The 22,266-nt window shown below is 34.4% G+C and overlaps 1 protein-coding gene across 3 annotated transcripts in view; it reads left to right on the forward strand.

Moving 5' to 3' along the window:
* Positions 1-22,266, forward strand: part of EML5 (EMAP like 5) — a 103,431-nt gene that overhangs the window by 47,526 nt on the left and 33,639 nt on the right. For all 3 annotated transcript variants that reach the window (XM_032188779.1, XM_032188780.1, XM_032188781.1), the window contains exons 13-24: positions 76-194; positions 8,198-8,384; positions 9,873-9,978; positions 10,865-10,958; positions 12,467-12,567; positions 14,416-14,618; positions 15,043-15,154; positions 16,608-16,735; positions 17,589-17,730; positions 19,506-19,658; positions 20,513-20,644; positions 21,639-21,727. In XM_032188779.1, coding sequence (XP_032044670.1) covers positions 76-194; positions 8,198-8,384; positions 9,873-9,978; positions 10,865-10,958; positions 12,467-12,567; positions 14,416-14,618; positions 15,043-15,154; positions 16,608-16,735; positions 17,589-17,730; positions 19,506-19,658; positions 20,513-20,644; positions 21,639-21,727 — 1,566 coding nt within the window. The remainder of the gene's footprint in view (positions 1-75; positions 195-8,197; positions 8,385-9,872; positions 9,979-10,864; positions 10,959-12,466; positions 12,568-14,415; positions 14,619-15,042; positions 15,155-16,607; positions 16,736-17,588; positions 17,731-19,505; positions 19,659-20,512; positions 20,645-21,638; positions 21,728-22,266) is intronic.

Below are 22,266 nucleotides of genomic sequence, written 5' to 3' on the forward strand. Positions count from 1 at the left end.
GTGATGATTGTGTGTTTCTCAGAAACACACTTTTCTTATAAATCTCTTAATTTACAAGTGTACTTTTTCTTAAAGGTTTACAAAGAAGATCTACCTCAACTTAAAGAGCAATGCAAAGAAAAAAGAAAAAGTGCAGCTTCTAAGCGACGAGAGAGAGCTCCAGGGAACAGTATAAGATTACATTTTGTTCATGGGTATGAAAAATAGGTTTCTTTAAAATATACAAGCAGACTACTGTTTTTGAGATTGGTATTTGTGGTTTAAAAACATACTGAAAGTTTTGCAATTTAGTGTTTTTATTTATTTCTCTAAAAGTAAATTTGCATTAAATTAATGGTAGCATTTAAAGCTAAGCTAGAATTGTTCTGAATGTGAATTCTGAAGTGAATTTACACTGAAAATTTAGCTGATGTTTTGTTATTTGAATAGAGGTGACTAAATAAAATATTTGACTATCACCCATATTTTTCAGTCCTTGAAAAGTAATAGTTCTGTTTTGGTATGGCAGCTACTATAGGAATTTTGTTTAGTTGAAGACTCCTGGGTTTTATAATACGTGTTTTTTCAGTATTTTATTAAATACATATTTCAAAACTCACATTTCTATACTTAATCTGAAAGAATTTAAAAATACCTCTGTTAGTTTAGGAATTAAATTTAATTTCTTACTAGATCCTGTAAGTGTGTTTGAATGCAGTTTCATTCTCTTTTTGGTGTTAATAATTGAGTAACAAAATAACTTTCTGATGCATCCTTGAAATCCTATGATTTCATCTTTAGGATTGGTAGTTTTCCATAACTTTTCATAACTGAAGATTTTTTCATCAGAACAAAGATGTGGTGTTTTAAAGCAAACTGATAGATGTTACTACATTAGAATAATGCACAGAAACATAAATTCACTTTATACAAAGCAAAACCAAAGCCTTTGTTAAATTAAGGCATTGGAAGTTGGGTAATACTGTGTTTTCTTTTCAAAAGATACCTTGTTGCAGGAATGGAAGTTACTTCTTAGAGGTAACTAAGTGAACAATAAGTTCTGATGCTGTCTATCTTTACTGTCTATAATGACTCTTAATATTAAAAGGTCTCCACATGGAATGCTCAATGAATAATTGGCTAAGAATAGTTAATCATTCAACTCAGTGATTCTGTCTGTAGCAGACGTGAAGTTTAAGGAACAGTTTGGGAAATAATGACAAATAAGAAACTTAGTACAAAGTTATTTTTTTGTTTTGTTTTTAATTTCCATTTTTTGGTGGCCCAGCATTCTTAGTTGAAGATTTTTATATCGTGTAGGAAATGCATTAAGGTGGGTAGCTGTATATAGTCTTTAAAAGTTGATCTAAGAAATCAAACCAAATGATCCTGAGGAAGATGTAGTACGAGCAAGGGCCCTGGATCTTTGGGATTATTGTTATTTCCTTCACAACAGAAGTGAAGCTTGACCAGAATATCCAGGAATGACCAGAAGTAGAATGTCCAGTTGAGTTCTGTCTGGTTACCCAATGTGCATCAAGGAAACTAATGAAGAATCCATGCTGAACAACAGATTTTTCTCAATGTCCAGGCTGTTAACTTTAAAGTGACCCACATCCAAGTGAGTAATAGGCATATTCTCTGATTCAGGAAGTCTGCTTTGCTTCACCTTTCTTTAGATGCAATGGAAATGTCTTAGATTTTCCTTGAGAGTGTAAAAAGTGGTGCTTTTTCAAACTAAGGAACTAGGAAGCTCTTTTTCTTTTCTTTGTTTTTGAGGTGTTTTTGTGTTTTGAACTTGTCAACTGCCTTGAAAGAACTTTTAAAATATTTTAATATCCTATAAGAAATCTTTTAAACCTCTTGTTACTTCCTATTTTGGAAAGGGATAAAAACAATAATTCTTACCTGGCCACTGACTAATACAGATGAAAAGGCAACTTCTATTAACTGTTAGTCTTTAATTGCATCCTTCTCTAAGAGATCTGATGCAATCATCATCAGGTTATTAAAATGGTATGCTAACTAGTTTGGCCTCTTAAGTAATCCTCTATTTTCCTTCCACCATGTGTGACAGTGGCGGTTCAGAAACATAGAAAGGATACATCTTTTGAGATATTCAGAAGAACCTTTTCACGGACCCAACATTCATAATGCTTTCTTTTTGGTATTAGGAGTAAGGATGCAGGTATAATACTTGTGTCCTGTGTTATCTTAAAGCTATGTTGCCGATCTAACAAGAACAAGATTTAAAATAAATAAAATGGTTCAAAGGCTTTAAGCAAGATTTAGTTTGTTTCAGTATATTCATTAAACTGCCCTGATTATAAGGTGAAATTTGGTTACGGTTTGAAGATGGCATGAGATTTCTCATGTTCAGAAATGAGTCTTGTGACACCTTGCATGGATTCCTGCCAAAGCAAATAGCTACAAATAGCATCTGAAGGGAGAAGACTGTAAGTGATTCCTTCTGAGAAAATGATTACTGACATAAGGCAATGTTTCCCACCCTCCTTTTCCCCTTCTTTTCCCGCTACCTTTGTGCTGAAGAATTGTCTCAGGCATGTCTATTTTGACATTCAGCTCTTTTGGAGGTTTTCAGGGGAGTGTTGTATTGTATTCTAAATTTTTCCCATAAATATTTCAAAGAATAATGTACAAATTTTGAAACATTTACAGCATCAGAGAATTTACTTCTTTCCCAGGTATCACACTACTTATGAAGTAGTCCCTGATTTGGCTATAGATGTGGAACTTGAAATTGTGGGTGGGATCCAGCTTCAGACTAAAGGAATTTACAATTACTTGCTAAAAGTAGATGTTCTTATCTGTGTATCTCAACTTTAGTTACAGTCAGTGGAGATCAATTCAGTAGTTAGTGGAGCTTAGGCAGTGAAACTGACTGTTGACTTCTGGTCACCTGAGTAGCTGTTCAGGCTCCATTGACTGAACACTGTTGGTCAAAATATGTATCTGTTAATATATCTAAGACATGTAAGCATAGTTAGGTTAAATCTCAATCTGAATTAAGTCCTGGCTATTTGTGACTTTGATAATGGCAAAAGGTGTTTTTTTTTCCCTTTTTTTTTTCTTTTTTCCCCTGAATATTATTGATAGTAACTTTCAGAAAAGATAGCTATATCACGATAACTTGAATCAATCCTGGATGACTTGATTAGATGTTACTGAAGACTACCTGAAAACATCAACTACCACAGAATGCAATACTGTGTTTATTGTGCCTTGTTATACATTATCCAACAAACATGATCCAGAGTTTTCTTTCATTACTGTTTAGTTTCTAGTCACTAACTGACATGTCTTGTAAATGACTTCTGTGGTTTGCTTTCTGCATGTGAAGAAATTGTTTCTCTCTGTGCTTTCTCTGAGTTTAGTTAATAATCTGAGTTCTAATACGTAGATGTAAGTATTTTGGAACTGTGTAGCATATTCTGAGGGCGTGATCTTTTTCACATCGGCTTGGACTGCCTGAGGCCACCAATTTATCCTTCCAGTGAAAAGTGCATATGTAGTCAGGGATACAGTAAACTGGCATGTAAGAAGAATCAGATGTGTTTAACTGGGTTACAAAATTTCTTAGTGCTTCTCAATGTTTTGGCAAAATAATGCTTTATTTTAATTGTAAATGATTGAATGTTTTTTAAAAAAGTAAATGGAAGAAGTGAACTAAAACCCAAACTTCTGATTAGAGTAAGTTAAAAATATAAAAAACTGTTTTTATGCATCCTAGATATATTTTGGATGTTTTGGGTACTCCTGTGATATATAACATTCATGTTTTTAGTTTCACTATGTTTAACTTAAGGGTATATAGGCAATTGTTTTAACAAGAGCTGAGGAAAAATTGTATTTCTTTCTTTCATAGCTGCTTTTTAAAATAGTCTTATATAGGTTGTATTTTCATCACAGGTTTTATTATTCTGTGCTTGCAAAGAAGATTTTTAACAAAGCTGAGTGCACAGTGAAGCACAGGAATATGATGTCTGAGCAAGAATAGGTCCAGATGTCTTCTTTGGCACTGTGCCCACCACCATAATCCCTGCCCCTCACTGAATATTGCCGTGTCCTTAAGCTGGTTTTGTTGCATAGTGTGATAGGTTATTTTTGTTTAATTTCTTCATAGTTAGGTAGGTAATTGTATATGGTGTGGACATCAGAGAAATGTGCCTGCTTGTCTCGACTGACTGTTGTGCTTTGGGTCAGGCAGAAATCATTCCACTTCTAAATAACCACACATTGCTGTTGGGGGAATTTTTTAGTGAAGGGTATGGGTGGAGGGAGACTGAAGCCTGGCTGAAAACTTGTAAGTCTATATAGTAAGTCTATATTGTAAGTCTAAATAGGTCACATTGACAAGAACAAGGAGCAGACAAAAAACAGCCTCAGAGCTGATGGAAACAAATTTTTCTAGAGACCTTGAAGGGGCAGTAACTCAGGAGACACTGAAAGGCTGCTGATCTGGGAGAAACCCTGAAGTTAGAAATTTGCCTGTGAGTACTAATCTAAACAGTGGGTAGGAAGAAGACTTGTTTACAAGCTTTTATTTCTGTACTACCACATTTTTGCTGTTTTCAGAAGCTCACTGTGTTTGTAGTTTAATGAAACCCAGCTTGAGAGTTCACAGTATCACAGATGATACAAAACTGTGAGGTGTGGCTGGCACACCAGATGGCTTTACTGCCATTCAGATGGACCTGGACAGGCAGAGAACAGGGCAGAGAGGAATCTCATGAACTTGAAAATGGGGAAATGCAAAGTTCAGCATCTAAGGAGGAATAACCCCATGCTGCAGTACATCCTGGGGGGCTGGGGACCATGGCTGGAAAGTAGCTCTGTAGAGAAGGACCTTGAGGTCCTGGTAGACAGCAACCTGACCATGATTTAGCAATGCACCCTTGTGGCAAAAAAGGCCTGCAATATCCTGTGCTGAATTAGGAAGTGCTTTGCCAGCAACTCAAGGGAGGTGATGCTTCCCTTCTACTCAGGACTGGTGGAGCACTGTGTCGCGTTCTGGGCTCCCAGTACAGGAGAGACATGGACATACTGGAACAAGCAGGGCCGCTAGGATGGTGAAGAAACTTGAGCATCTCTGTTATCAAGAAAGGCTGATAGAGCTGTGACTGTTCAGGCTGGAGAAGAGAAGGTTGTGGGGGGATCTTATCAGTGTGTATAAATACCTGAAGAGAGAGAACAAAGATGAGGAGGCCAGAATCTTCTCAATAGAATCACAGAATTACAGACTGTCCTTAGCTGGAAGGACCCACAACGGTTATCAAAACCCAAAAATCAAACCATACGTCTGAGAGTATTTTCCAAATGCTTCTTGAACTCTTGACAGGCTTGGTGCAGTGCCGACTTCCCTGGGGAGCATGTTCCAGTGTCCAACCACCCTCTTGGTGCAGAACCTTCCTCTAACCCCCAGCCTGACCCTCCCCTGTCCCAGCTCCATGCTGTTCCCTCGGGTCCTGTCGCTGTCCCCAGAGAGCAGAGCTCAGCGCCTGCCCCTCCGCTCCCCTCATGAGGGAGCTGTAGGCCGCCATGAGGCCTCCCCTCAGCCTGCTCTGCTCAGGGCTGAACAAACCAAGGGACCTCAGCCACTCCTCATGTGTCTTGCCTTCTAGATCCTTCACCATTTTTGTTGCCTAGTACTGTTTGTTGACAGGACAAGACACAATAGTTGCAAATTAAGAAGGAGATTTGCACCAAATTTTCTGAACACCAGAAACTTTCTGAACACCAGAAAATTTGTTTTTACTATGAGGGCTGTCAAGCACTGGAACAGGTTTCTGAGATAGGCTGTAGAGTGGAGGTACTGAAAGCCCAACAAGACAAGGTTCTAGCTAACCTGCTTGAGCAGGGGAGTTGGACACAAGTTAGTGATCTCAAGAGGACCCTTTCAATCCCAACCATTTACTCTCAATATTTTAATGGTTTTGTTCGGCTCAGGCAGATCTCTGCCTTAAGATAGCTGACTTGGAATCCTGTTACTTGTACCTTTTGTTGAAACTCTTCTAACTGGGAGGGGGATGTACTGTCCTAAACCCAAAATACATGGATAAGACAAAGGATAGAAGGGGATTTGAAGCTTGGGAATCGCACTCTGTATTTAACTGTTTAGGTAAAAAAAAAAAAAAAAAAAGCCAATGACAGTTTAGATGAGAATTCTCCAGACTATTGAAACAACAGTGTGTTTCCACATAATGAACATAAAATGGTATGCTCTTCCATAGCTAATCTGTGACTACCACTTATCAACATCTCTGGGAACACTGCAAGAAGCATAGAAATCATAGAAATCTTTCAGTGAAAATTCCTCAGCTGATATTTCAGAAGGTCTGTGGCCTGCTGTTGAGTGTGTAAATTCCTTTGGGAATGACTGCTTTTGTATTTTCCTACCACTTAGTTTGTGCAAATAGGCTGCAAATAAGCAAACACATTTTCAAATAATCACCAGCTCTTTCACTCTTTGAGACTAGAGTAGTAAGTACTGTGAGAAATTTTCTGTGAAGTGTTATCCTTTATGTTGGTCTGTTTCTTATTTGCTAATTCACCATGGTCCTGGTTAGATAAGTTAGTACATCTGTGTTTAAACCATTATCCAGTAAGGTACTGATTTGGCATGACGAAAATGGATCCATGACTGGAGTTCTCAGAATAGTGTGCATTAAGCTCTAAATTGGTCAACCAGCTTAAAGATTTATTACTTGACCAATGCATATTCTTACACCATACAAGCAAGAAAAAGTGTATATATTTATATAAATATAAATTTATGAAAGGCTATTCTACCCTGGCTGTGTAATTTCTGTCATTTAAACTTTTTAAGTGTCTTGCATCTAGTAGTTGTATTAAATACTATCCCATTCATGTTGTGTATACCATATTGGTATGTGTATGGATGCATCTTTGTCTTATGTGACGCTTTAAAGACTCACTATTAGAAAAACATCCTGTGTTTTTTTCTGCTTAAAAATAGTGTAATTTGTTCTGTTGATATTTGCTTTTAATTACACAAAGAAAATAACAGCATGTAAAGTATAACATAAATACTAAAGATTTCTGTTATTTTGTAGCTACTGATGGTGAACACTGAGTTGTTTCCTTTGCTGTGAATGATTTCCTCATCATTTTAGAACTTAACTATTTCAGTTAGAAGTTGGCTGAAAAAATACTTGGCTAGAGTTTAATGATCTCTAAATCAAAATAATTCATTGCCAATTCAATCACATTCAAGCATCATATCCTTCCTATAAATTTAACTACAGGTATAGAAATGTAAGCAGAAATGTATCTTTCTAAAATAATTGGAAAGTTGATTTAGTGGGATCTATAGGAACTGGAGCAGGAACAGAAACAGATTAACCAAGGAATTAAGAGTGTAAAAACAGGAATTGATCAGCTGTTGTTTATATCAGAAGAAAGAAAGGAATCGCTTTAAGTTGGTGTTTGTAAATGTTTCTTCCATTCACCACAAGGATAGCATTATTAAAAAAATTACTTTAAAACTTGCTTGTTTGATTAATGTTTTTTAGGTTTCTGAGCCTCATACATTGTTTTTGAAAGTAGGTCTATAACCATTTTGAAAATGCTTTTTTTTTTTGTTGTTATGGAATATTGAATCACACCTAGGAAGAAATATGTCGACCACAGTATACGTCCACTGGGAGCTGGTCCCAGTCATGCCACTTGTGGTGTCAGTACTAAAAGGAGACAGGTTTTCCTTTAAATAAATAAATAAATAAATAAAAATTATTTATAGCTAGAAAGTTTCAGTATTTCAATAAACTTTACATTTTATGGTGTCTACCTTGTCCACATTCTTGCAGAAAGTTCTGCTGTTTGATTTCTGAGCATTAAGAGAGAGAAAGTGTCCAGAGAACTAGTTTTGGCTATTTCATTTAATTTTGTTGCATGTGGTTTGGAGAAATTATTAGCTATGATAACTTTCTCTTTTGCTGTGGCTGTTAAATAGCAGCCACTTTCAAACTAATACTAGTGGTACTGATGTGTGCATAGTAGATGAAATTGATAAATTGATGTTCCTTTGGTGGGAAAAAAGTTAATCTTAACACACCAAAATATTAATTGGTAAGTAATCTGAACTTTCACATTTATGAAATGTATTTTGCATAATTTTATGTCATAAAGTTTCAATATGTATGGTTATGACCTTGATGCACAAACATTTTTTCTTTAGTTACAGAGGTTACGACTGTCGAAGCAATTTATTTTACACTCAGACTGGTGAAATTGTATACCATGTTGCAGCGGTGGGAGTGGTGTACAATCGACAGCAAAACACACAGCGCTTTTATCTAGGTCATGATGATGACATTCTTTGCCTTGCTATTCATCCCTTAAAGGACTATGTCGCAACAGGCCAGGTAGGAAGCGTGTTTATCAGCAATAAGACTGAAGTTGTTACCACTGAAAGCCTATTTTGGAGAAAGGAGGTCCAGCCTACATTTATCCAGGTGGCAGACAACATTTCTCTTGACAATTAATTAACGTTAAAAACTGCACCATAGGTGTATTTCCCCCCCTCCCCCCCAGTTCTTTGTACTAATTCTGACAATAGATTATTCATTTTTTTAACCTTTTTTTTTTTTAATGAATATATATATATATTTTTTTTTTCCAACATTATTTTATGTTGCTTCTGCATGATAACAAGTGAAGGAAATGTCCAATTAATGTTTTCTTTTATATCTTTGTTGTGAAATTAACTATGAGAAGCAGTTGCTATATTCTGGCCTCTCAATTTCATGCATTATGGTTTTGGTTATCACTTCTAATCAAGCCATTCTTTGTACCTACAACACAGTTCATTTTAGCTTTCTCTAGATAGTAATTTTAGGTGAATCTTTTCACTTGTTTTCTAAAAAAGATCTCTTCCCATAAAGTTTTGTTCACCAAACATTTCAGGCTCTATTGCTGCTATCATTATTATATTGTCAAACTTCAATAACAGAAGTTTAACAGAAGTTAATGAAGTTTTGCTTATGATGCCCTTAATTTGTGTAAAAGAAAAAAAAAAAAAAGCTTGAGAGGAACATGAATTTGCAGGTCAGCTTAGAGATTAAATACCAAAATGTGGAAATTAATTCTGTCTCACTTTTGAGTATTAAAGAGTAAATAAAAATATGCCTGGAATTACTTTATTTTAAAATACCTTGTTAGCAACTAAGTGATAAGCTACATTATATACTACCTTATATCAGTATTTTATATAGACGTATTATATACTAAATTACCTACAGAAATTAGGTTATACAGTAATCAAATTACCCATGCAGGATTGGTTCAGATTTTCCTGAAAATGGACCTTATGAACAAAGTGAGGGTTACCCCACAGGTATCAGTGCAATAGAACCTGACTCGTAGGGTACTTTATTACTTGTAGTGACCTCAGAAAGTAATAGACGTCACCTTGATTTCTCAAACATAAAGTAGTTTACATACTAGCCATAAAAATAACCCATTATTTTTAGACAGGGAATGATTGAAAGAGTAGTAATTGATGGAATAAATATGCCACAATGCAATCTATTAAGGGATTTTGTTTGTTTTTGCTGTGTTTTTTTTTTCTCCTTCCCCAGAAGAGGAGTCTATTGTAAGGTTGGTTAATAGCGATTAATATGTCCAGGTTCTTTGGAGGACTTTAGAGAGCTAGATGTGAGAATAGTAGTTGTGATGCTGAAGGAGTAATATTTTGTAAGCCAGACTCAAGTAATACCAGGAAAATTTTATCACTCTGAATTATTTCAAATACTTTTTGAGGTATTTGTCAATATTATGCTTTCAGACAACTATGTCAAATAACTGACATGAAAGAGAAATGAAAAATGGTTATAAATATGTTTTATTTTCAGGTTGGTCGAGATTCCTCAATACACATTTGGGATACAGAAACGATAAAACCACTCTCAGTATTAAAGGGCTATCACCAGTACGGTGTTTGTGCTGTTGATTTTTCAGGTAATAAGTATTTGTTAATTTATTTACATACAACTTTCCTTCGGTATGAAAATGCAAGCTAATTAATCCTAATGAACTATTGGTAATTCCTTTACATTGAAGGTTTTGTATGAAAAATGCTCTCCAGTGATAAATGTCAAAAGAGAGAGGCTATTTTAGAGTGATAATTCATTTTAAAAAAAATGAATTTTCTCCTTTTTCAAGCCATGAATCTCATTTCACATTATTGTGTGTATGCTTAGCAATTTCAAAGATGGGTACACGTTAGCAATATGTTGATTTTGAATAAGCATAAATAACTTTTTTCTTAGGAGTTAATGTGGAATATGTGTCAGAGTTGCTGAAAGACTTGACACCAGGAGTATGCTTAGGAATGTTTCACGAATTTCCTAATTTTGCTTTAGTGAAATTAACAGAAAAGTTTAAAAATGAACCGGGATTTTCAGAGTAAACAGGAAATACTATGCAGTTTGTGATGAAGGTTTTTGGCAGCTACATCAGCAACTAACAGAGCAAAGGAATGGTGCAAACACATGATATCTAAGTGCAGGTTTTAGACAGAGTAATTTTAAAAACTAAGGACTGTGGTTGTAATTTTTAACCATGAAGTCTGTGTTTTGTTGAGTTCAAAATTCTTAATTGTTAAATCAAATGTAAAGTTCCTAACTTAGTCCTAAACTCCATCCAATTTACTACTCAAGCTTAAAAACATACTGATGTCAAATGTACCTCTAAGTATACCATAGCTGTGCTTATTTTATGCTTATTTACCTGTTTCTATGTTCTTATGATATTTCTGAAGGTACAGTGTTCTTTAGTGTAGTTTCTTATTATTGCAGCATAAGGTTATCTATCTACTCTCTCAATTATAAATGTATTTTTCTAGCGGATGGGAAACGTTTGGCTTCTGTTGGAATAGATGACAATCACACTATTGTACTCTGGGACTGGAAGAAAGGAGAAAAGCTTTCAGCAGTAAGGTAGGAATTTAACTTCATTTTAAAATTTATACCCAGGTTTAGTCTCACATGACAGTGAGCAACATATATTAATTAAAGAATAATAGTCCTCTAAAGTTTCACTTTTTTTTTTAAACCTTTGAATTTGCTATGTCTAAGTATTATTTTTAACAGAGCAATAATGTGAGTACTTTTCCCCGCTCTGTTTTCAGTATGCATCCTGTTTGAAAAGGATTTATTACTCTCTCCTGATACAATTAAAAGTGTATCAGCTTCATGTTTATCCATTAACTTCTTTATTGCTCTTCAGTGACAGTTTCACTTACTTTTTTTATTTTGAACATGATTTGAGTTTCATGTGAATGAAACTGAGGAGATGATGAAGAGAAAGGAGAGTACTCCCCTTCTAGTTATTTACTAGAAGTCCAGTTAGTTTGACTTCTGTGGCAATGCTGTTTTTGTCCTTTCATTTTTTTTTTGCCTTTCACATGACCTTTCACATAGGCCTTTTGGAATATTTCTTCTTTTTTTTTTTTTTTTTTTTTTTTTTTTTTAATCCCTCTACTCCCTGGACCCACAAATCTCAGTTTTTCTAATCGAACTTTAATCAGTTTAGATTGGATTTCATTTCTGGGTTGTTTTTCATCCTACCTACTCAGAGGAATGGAATAGAATTTTTGAGAACAGCATCTGTACTTTGCGGAGTACAGCATGAATTTGGAAAGGAACTGGTAGCTCTTTGCTATGGGTTCATTCAGTGGTTTAAAAAACACAGAAGGTAAGAGTTTTGCTGCTGTTGTCCAGAGAGAAAAAGTTAGTGGCTCTTCTGTGTTTTAAAGAAATAAATATTAGTGAGCACTTCTTGCATAGATAGCAAAAATAGTCGACAGCTGTCTTTCAAACTCTGGGACTGAAGCAAAGCATGGGCTTTATGTATTTAGGAGCATAGTAAGAGGTCTAAAACACGCAACAGGTTTCAGTGCTTCTAAAAGCAAAATTAAATTTCCACGTAAAATTGATAGGGCAATATATTTTTAATTCTAACAAGAAACTAACAAGAAAAACAGAAAAATCAACTAATGAGAATTAGTGGATAAGAATGGCAATTTATTTTCAGACTAAAAGATGGATATAAATAAGATATACAACTGTACATCTTTAAACTTCATGATAAGCTGTCTGAGGTCTAAATGCCATATATATATGTGTGTGTGTGTGTGTATATATGTATATGTATATATATATATCTGCATCAATTTTCAGTATATTACTTTGTAAAGAAAAGGCCACCTCGTGGATTTCCGAAGTAATGTAATCACTCACATTTGGAAAGTGAAGGCTAATGGCAAATAGAGCAGGACTCAGTATGTTCATTCCTTGGCTTTCATCCTTATAATAAAATAATTGTAAGTGATTTGGAAGTAAATGCTAGCAAGATAAAGAAAGTATACAATACAAAAATATTTTTGAATATGATGAAGAGCTATATTTCAATTTAAAACAGGAAAATATTTTGCTTTATATTTCAGGGGAAGCAAAGATAAGATTTTTGTTGTTAAGATTAATCCTTATATGCCTGAAAAGTTGATTACAGTTGGAATTAAACACTTGAAATTCTGGCGTAGAGCAGGTAATGTAACTTTTTTTTTTCTTACAGTAGTTTCTGTGATTTGAAATATAAATACACTCTCTTAACGTGTGTTTCTTGCATGAAAGGGAGATATCTTCTTTGTTTATCTCTAAGTTAGCCTTGTCCTACTCTTTGTAGAAATAACGCTAATTGGCACAATAGTGATTCTATATAAGATCAATTTTCCATGTTGCTAGAGCTACACAAGTAGAGAAAAAAAAAAAAAGGATATTCTACTGACTGATTTTATATCCAATAATAATATATCAAATCTCAAAATAGTGCAGAGCTCTAAAATAATAGAACAGTTTTTGGAAGAAGGACAGTTTGAGCATGTATCTCACAAAGATACACAAAAATAAATCTAAGGTGATAAAAACCACATACAAAACTTCAGACAAAGTATTTGAAGTGGACACACCTGGTAGTTGAGACCTCTTTATTTAGATACCTCTATTGAGCTTGACAATTAAAAAACAAGATAAGCAGATTTCTTTATGTGCTTGAAAAACTTTGGACAGTGAAAAAAGCCATTCCCTAATGTTAGTGTGAACATTGTTGTACTGAACCTCAAAAGGCGTATGTACACGCATGGACTAAAGACTAGCTTACATGCTAGGAACCCTCTGACTATTCAAACAATCTCATCGACTCACCTGAGTCCCTGCTAAAGCTTAATTTTAGAGATAAAAGTCTGTGATAAGAAAAATTATACTAGTTTTCTCAGTTCTGACTCCAAGATAAATTAGTCACCATTGTCTGAGAGCAAGCTGTTGAAGTCTATATAAATTACTAATTTTAAGACTAGTGCTTGCTAAATAGAGAACAAAGTGTATAAGAGAATATTTACTGGGCAAATTACTATATATTAACGTGTTATATTACTATAATTCTTGCAGAAAGAAACCTTAATTGAGATAATAAAAGCAGAGATGGTTCTTTTGAATAAAAAAAAAATTAATTAAAATGCCCACTTGGTTTTAGGGCATTGCTCAGTCAGCAGGAAACAAATTTCTTGAGTAGTGCCACCCATCTCTGTGAACCATTGGCAAGGTAGTCACTGTGAAACACACTTAACAGCATTAATGTGTGGAATAGAGGATCAGTGCACCTTAACAAATGCAAAGTCTGTGAAGTCTGCACTATAACAGGTGCACTTGATATGAGAAATGACACCAAATTGTATACTTAGGACTTATGCTTTCATCAGTGCCAAGTGATAGCAAAGAGTTTGAGACCTTGCCTCTGTAAGCATGAGAATGGTACAAAGCATCATATCCTGAGCAGCTTCTGTTTTTATACTACATGAAGTTTCTTGAAGGCTTATGAAAATCTGAATCCAGCCTTCTAGCCAGAAGTTACTAGGTATCATACCTATCATTACTTGAGATAATGGTATTTTATAGAATTTTAAAGTTCATATAACTGCAATGTTTCAATCATACAGAGGTCAATACATCAAACCTTAAAATTAAAATTCCCGAAAACATATCATGAAAAGGATGAGATGTCAAGGTGTAAACAATTTTTTCAAGTGCATTTTATGAGGGAGTTCTTTGAACTGTGGTAGTTACTATTTTTTTATGTTTATAGGTGAGGTTTCCAAATGTACTTTCTCTTTGTTCTATGTCTGTGTTCATGTATGTACATATTCAAAACTAGATTCAAGTAGTAAGTTAGAAGTAACATTTTATCAAATAGAACAAAAAGTCTATTTTGTTAGGCTTGCTTTATAGAGGATATGGTTACCTAGATGAGAAAGATCTGTTGCTCTGGGTAAAGTTACATAGCTTTGGGGAAATAAAATAACAAGCAAACTCTTGATGACTTGTTTTTCTTTTAAACCAGGGGGAGGACTAATTGGGAGAAAGGGCTGCATAGGTGCAATGGGAAGAACTGATACAATGATGTGTGCAGTATATGGCTGGACTGAAGAGATGGCATTCTCTGGAACTTCCACAGGGGATGTCTGTATCTGGAGAGATGTGTTTCTGATAAAAACTGTCAAGGCACATGATGGTCCTGTGTTCAGCATGCATGCATTAGAAAAAGTAAGTTAACTGCTAGGATACAACATAACTAATGTAGACCCAAATAAAAGTGTTTTGCTATGATATAATTTCATTTTCCTGTTCCAGCTACCTCTTTGTCAAGCCAGAAAGAATTACAAGTTCACCATCTGAATGTAGGGAGGATTGTTCTGTCAGACTATGTTGACCTGCCATATTTGTTATTATGTGATGATTTGCATGAAGTTAAGTTTGCATAGCAGAAGTTTAGAGACTTAGTTGTCTTATGCTCAGTTGGTAACTCAGAAGAGTGAGACTAACTAGAAAATCATGAAACTTGTTTACAATGAAACCTTCAGAACTTGCATAACAACGTGAGTTTGTATGCTGTAGTAATCTGTTGGTTCTGAAATATTAAGGAAAGATGATCAGTGATTCTAACTTGTGGATTTTTTTTTTTTTCCAGGGATTTGTCACTGGAGGAAAGGACGGGGTAGTAGCTCTCTGGGACGATACCTTTGAACGCTGTCTCAAAACATATGCCATCAAAAGGGCTGCTTTGGCTCCTGGGTCTAAAGGTAACACAGCAGACTTTTTCCTCATTTTGATTTTATTTAAAATACTTTTTTTAGAAAACTTTTTTTTCTGTGGAATTGCTTTACCCAGTCAGGTAAGATCCACATTTAACATAACAAATACTAAAAATTAATATTTTTAAAGCTTTTCTGATTCTGAATAAGTCATATTTCTGTTGTTGAGGCATGGCATGCTGTAGTGTTTGTTTGCACATTTGGTGGGGACGGATCTTAATATTTAGAACAATAGAATCATTTAGGTTGGAAAAAACTTAAGACCATGACTTCCAACCATCAACCTAACTATACCAAGTCCCCCACTAAACCATGTCTCTAAGCACCATATCCACATATCTCTTAAAAACCTCCAGGAATGGTGTCTTAATCAGTTCCCAGGGCAGCCCGTTCCAATGCCTAACTAACATTTCTGTGAAGACCTTCATGATATCCAATCTAAATCTCCACTGGAGTAACTTGAGACCATTTCCTCATGTCTAAAGTCTACTTCCTTATGTCCTATTTACCCTACTATCTGTGTGAATTAATTGATTTAACTTTGAGTCTGTTACCTCCCAGCTGATTTTTTTAAAGTGATGACCATAAAGCCTATTATGTTATTATGTTTCTAATTATGAAGTAACCTTTTCTGATCTTTTTTGTTTTGGAGGAGTCTACAAAAGGAATGGAATTTAGAATTGTGGTTAGTTTGGTAAGGGATTAGTATGTTTTATGAATTTTATGACTTAATTTTCTGTAATTGCATATGTGTGTTGAAATGATTTAAGAATTCTTTAATTCCTATTCCTTTAACTTGTTCTTGCTCTTAGTGTTGATTTATGGTTTTCCCTATTTGATGTTCTGGAAATAAGGTCATGTCCTGTTGTGTGTCCCATGTCCGTCCTCCACTAATCTATTAAATTTATATTTTCTGTGTTTTAAAATATATGATTTAATTTTCAGAAATCATGAGTGGAACACCCATTAACTAAAACATTCTGTTACTGCTTTTCTCATTCTCCTATCTGTTCAATGAAATGCTATGTCTAAAAGTACCATAAATGCTGGATGTAAAGATAGTGATATAGCTGATATTTCACATGCATATTTTTTCAGTAAGATAAGTTTTTTCAGTCAGTGAGTGAGGCTGATGAAACTTCAGAAATACCCTGAGAAGAAAGATTAGTGGCATTTGCTTTATATAGTGGTTTTATTATGGAAAAAAATCTCAAACTAGAAGTTTGAAAGAATGACTAGTGTGTGTTCTTTCATTGGTTGGGCAATTGCTAAATACTCCTAAATGAGTCCAAACATATAAATTCTTCTATGCAGGACTACATTCTTGCTTGTTTTCTACTGAGTATCCTTTACTACAATCAGAATGTAATGTGTACATGTGAAAAATCCTCTTTAAGGCATAAAAGAAAATTTTCTGTCTTATAATATTTTAATGTTCTAGGTCTCCTCTTAGAAGATAATCCTTCTATACGTGCCATATCTTTAGGACATGGTCATATTTTAGTAGGCACAAAGAACGGTGAGATATTGGAGGTGGATAAAAGTGGACCAATAACTCTTCTGGTTCAGGTACGTGTTAGATATCAGTTAGATACTCCATATCACAAATACTGTTTTATTTTTTCAGATAAAGACTGTTGTGAAATAACAAGCATTTTAGTAACTATTAAAGTTAACAAGTTACTGTCATTTCATACATTGTTAAGGCTACGATAAAGCACTGTGACTTTTTCATGAGCAAAACAGATCACAGAATGTCATGTTGAAATTTGTTCATCAAGTTCATTCTGTCAAATAAACTGAAATATAGTTTTAGTCTAAAAATAAAGTAAGTCAATGGATCCTCCACCAAATTTCTTACTAACTTGTTTTGACTTTTAATTACTTCTTTGTCTCTTTTGAGGTTTATTTTTAGTTTCTCATTGTAATTACATTAAAAAAAAAAATTCTCTTTGCTATACCAAGCAGACAGCATTTCTTAAACCTGTCTACAAAACAGGTTGTTTTGTTTTGTTTTACAAAATATGTCATCATATGATTTCCTTTCATACTTAAATGTAAGTCTCTGTATCTTCAAGTTTGTGAGTGGTCAATGCAATATGTAAACAATTGGAGCTTTTACAGAATGTATTAGAACCTGATGCTGTAATTTAGGAAAAGGAAAATTCTAGGGGTGTGTGTGTGTGTGTAGATAATTTCTCAGAGAAAGGTTTTCACATGTATAAATGACTACTATAATTTGCACTTAAGTAGGAAGGTGGAGTTTTTTTCAGGTGTTCTGTTCTATTTAGACATTTCTTTATTATCCTGTAAATGCATGTTCTCATTCTGTTGTTTGTTGTTTTTTTTTAACCTCTTAAATCTTTTGTTTCTTATTTCAGTTTTAAATATAAAATCATCTGATTCACTGTGTATTTTTCAGGGTCACATGGAGGGGGAAGTTTGGGGTCTAGCTACTCATCCTCATTTACCCATTTGTGCCACTGTAAGTGATGACAAAACCTTAAGAATATGGGATTTATCTCCTAGCCATTGTATGTTAGCTGTTCGCAAATTGAAGAAGGGTAAGATGCTTAGTATGAAGAAAGATCTAACTGAATTCAGTTGTTATTTACTAGTGTTATGATTCTTGTAAAAGCAAGACCAAGTATATTCTTTTCTTTGATTACTTTATTGCTGCTGTATTCACAAGTTATATAGCCCTTAAGCTAATGAATCTGTATAAGAGATTTCTTTCTAATACTATTCTTAATACATTACAATTGCAAATAAGCTTTAAGGCAATAAATTTACAATAAAAGTTGAGCCAGTGACTTGAATCTGCCATATTGTCAGTAATATTGCAAGCATATTGGGACATTTTAAGAATTCTCATTTTGAAAGAAATTTCAGAAGTCATGTTCTTCTTTGTGAATGTTAGAAGAGTCTGGAATGACAAGGAAAGAGAAAAGCAGTCATAAAATTCTTATTGTATACCATATAATACAATTTTATTTTGGATGAAAAATCTTCTGTAAATGACTATAGAGACTCTTTTTAGCATTAGACCACACTGTCCTTATCCAGGTTTGAATATGTATGCTTTGCTAGACAGAGGCTTCATCTGTTTTCAGTTCAGTAAAGCATTTTGAACCACACCTTCTGGGGAGCTTAGCTGAAAATGATCTGGATCGATGAACTAATTGTAAGAAAATCTATAAACTGGCACAAGCAGGGGTGGTAATGATTAGAAAAAAAAAGTTTCAAGTTGATGGAGTCTGCTGGACTTATAAAGCCAATAATCTTAATATTTTTAATAGTAGTTTTGGCAGAAAAGTAAGGACTGTGGTGACCTAATTTGATGATAAAAACAAATTTTGAAATGTTTTGGCAATCTTAAAAAGCACCTGTTTACTGTAGAGAAAGAGCTGGATACTATTGCAGACTACAGTAATAGAAATTGCATATTGTTTCGTAATTAAAAAGCAAGACTTGATGACTGTAAGAAAGATGTCCGTTTAGCTGAGGAGTAACTGAGGTTTGGAAGATTCAGAATGTTCTAGCTGAACACAGGATGAAATCTATTTGTAATAGATATTTTTTTCAGGACATATTGAAGTATCCATGTAATTTACAGGAGACTAATCAGAGTATTTTTGATGTACACCTCTCATCTGTGTTCAGATGAGTTGAACTGAACTGAAAGCTGAGCTTGGACAAAGAGGAGCCACAGGGTAGTGAATATGAAGCTTTGTCTGATAGTCAGTTTAGCTAAACAAAAGATTACCAACAAGTTTTTCCATGGGGAGAAGGGAAAAATATTTATGCCAATGGAAGATTCTGGCATGGAAACAAATATATAATAAGCTGATCATAAATGCATTTAGATTGGAAATTGAACTATTTGTCAAATGAATGTAGACATGTTTAGTGAAAGGATTATATGACATAGTGACTGTGGAAGCAAACAACTGGATTTTGTGAGTCCAGGAGGTCTTTTCCAGCTGTGTTCTGCTTAGTAGAGCAAATGGTAACAGACAACTGGCATCAGATCTCTTGAGAATGAGAGCAAAATTAAATATATATATATATATATATATAGATGACAGTGGTTAATCTTATTATTTAGGTTAAATGTTGATCAATATGCAAATAAATCTAATGGGAGATTCTGAAGTCGTGTGCTTGTTTACCAATGGCTTCTATGTACTGTTACAGGAGTAGAGCTTGGAAATGATCTTGGCAGCATCTATAATATTTCATTAGACTATATACTAGAAGAACAGCTTTTCTTTATTACTGGAAAAATAAAAAGAGGGATTATTCACATACCTGAATGACATGTCTGTGTTCACCACAGGAGGTAGATGTTGCTGCTTTTCTCCTGATGGAAAAGCATTAGCCGTTGGTCTCAACGATGGAAGTTTTTTAATAGTTAATGCAGATACCCTGGAGGATCTTGTCTCCTTCCAGCACAGGAAAGATGTTATTTCAGAGATCCGTTTTTCTCCTGGTAAGTGACTTTAAATGGGGATTTTGATGTACAAATTCTTCAAACAAGCTTTATAACCTTTAAAGGAAGTAGAGATCTACAGTACTCTTTTACGTGTAACAAATAAAAGTAAGGACAACTAATGTTAATGTTTTGACAAAAACATTAGTATCATTTAAGGATGAGATTAATGGAATAGGTTCGCTCATAGGAACCTCCTAAATGTAACAGTCAGATTTTAAATCATGAGCATCCAGCAGCCACCCTAGGGACTGAAAAAAGAATTCTACTTTAAGCTGTGTAAATTTGGCTCTACACTTAGGTTACTTTTAGCTAATCAAGGGGCTCGAAACTGATATGTTGGAAAATTGTGGTGCAATTTTCTCCATCCCTAGCCCTTTTTCCTCCCTTAACAATCCCAGTGAAGCCTTTTGTTTTGTTTTGTTTTGTTTTGTTTTGTTTTTTCAAACAGTACAGCTCATATTTAGGCACTGAAATTTATGACCTAAACTATTAATACTGTTTCAGTGAAAATATTATTCTGTAGGTAAAATTTGATGGAAATAACAGATACAAGTTCTTATGCAATATTGCCTTCTGGTTACTTCAGCCTTTCCTCTCTTTGAGTGCAAGAAATGTTTAAAATTTCATCCAATAGTTTATTGTTTACAGATGTACCAATGTCATGGTTATATACTTTATACTGAAATTTTGATTGTGATACCAACATTAGTCTCTTGGGAATGATGCATAAGTCAGCAAATTTACTTGAAAGAAATTTGAGGTGAATATAGCTGAATTCCAGAAAGCAGTTGTTTTTAATATTCAGACCAGTTAAGTTTCTTATTTCTCATGTTTCTACTGGTGTGTTTTAGGGGCTGGAAAGTACTTAGCTGTGGCATCCTGTGACAACTTTGTAGATATTTACAATGTAATGAGCAGTAAACGAGTAGGAATCTGCAAGGGAGCTTCCAGTTACATAACGCACATGGACTGGGACATAAGAGGTAAGTAGCATTCATCTGAATTGTAAAAACGTCCTGGAAAGTGGATTATATTACAGACTAAAATGGTAAATTGCATCAACAGCATGAATTTATGTCACTGACAGATTTGATTCTTCAGTTTATGAAGATAAAGCATGTGAATAAATACAAAACCACTATTTTTACTACTATTTAGAAGTTGTGCAACTTGAAGTAATACGGATTATCTCTAAAGATTTTATTTATTTATTACATCTTCTGTATTTATTGTTTGACTTTGCCTCTTGAATAGTGCACTGCAAAATACATATGTAGCTCAGGAATATGTGTTCTTGAATATTGTCCAAAATGACATAAAGACTGTTGTTTCTACTTTATTCCTGGATCTTAATATAGTATTAATTTAAGTACGAATTTCAGTTCCATTTCATACAGAAACATAGCAGTGCAATCATATAGTCTCTTAGTCCCTGCTTCTATTCCACCACATAACCTTTGTAACTGTCCAATTTAAAATTAATTTGGAAAAGTGGTAGAAGTTAGCATCTTTTGAGATTTGTGAAAACAGAAGGAAGACAGGAACATTGCTGAGAATTTCCCTCAAAAAAGAAGTATAAGGACCAGCAGAAGTCAGCTGCTTGGAAACAGCCATTGGCCGGCCAAGCAGCTTGTGTGTTCCTCAAGCCCATGAAGCACATGCATAATAGTCAGCCATTTGTCACAAATGAGCTCTGTGTTATACCCAATTCATTTTGTCTGCCATCTGATGGGATAACCATAAAGTATTGGGTAAAGTGATGTATTAGTGCAGTTTTCAGAGTGGCCATGCATATAAGGGGTGGACTGACTTGGATCTTCAGAAGACCATTCTACTAGTTCCAGTCTTTTATGCATCCAGTTTAGGAACAGAAACAAATAATTGTGTAATGATATTAGATATATATATAAATTATAATATATATAAATGGAATGTTCTAATGAACATTAATGTACAATATGTAATTTATTTTTATAGGGAAGCTCTTGCAAGTTAACACTGGTGCTAAAGAGCAGCTGTTTTTTGAAGCTCCTCGTGGAAAAAAACAGACAATTCCTACTTTGGAGGTGAGGAAATAGAATGTCTTCTTACCTTGTTTGCAACTTGGAATTTTGATGCAGCAGTCTATGACACGTAAGGGAGAATGACGTATAAAACCACAACTGTTCTATTGAAAAAAACTTTTATTGAAGTATTTGCTGTCCGTTGCCCTTTTTCACACAATTAGGTAATGTGATTGGAATGAGAAATTACATAGGGGGTGTTGCATTTGTCACTTCTCTTGGGAAATATACGTGTTTCTGACTTGTGCTCATGTGAAAATCTCACTGGACTTCTGTGTGCTTCTTCTGGTACCTAACCACCTCAGAAAACCTACTGCAGGTTTCTTAGCCCTTAACCTTGCTTTGGAAGATATCATGTCTGTCTTTATGTAACAATGTAGTATAGTATGCATAATATGCATGGACAAGTGTAGTATGCACTATATATTATAGTGCATACAGCTATAATATTTGTTTGTTTTCTCAGACATAGAGCATTATTAGAGGGTAGAGAATGAAAATTAATAATTTTCAAAATAATAGTTTCTATGAGATTGAAAAGC

Source organism: Aythya fuligula, chromosome 5 (genome assembly GCF_009819795.1).
Source record: "Aythya fuligula isolate bAytFul2 chromosome 5, bAytFul2.pri, whole genome shotgun sequence".
NCBI classification, from domain to species: domain Eukaryota; kingdom Metazoa; phylum Chordata; class Aves; order Anseriformes; family Anatidae; genus Aythya; species Aythya fuligula.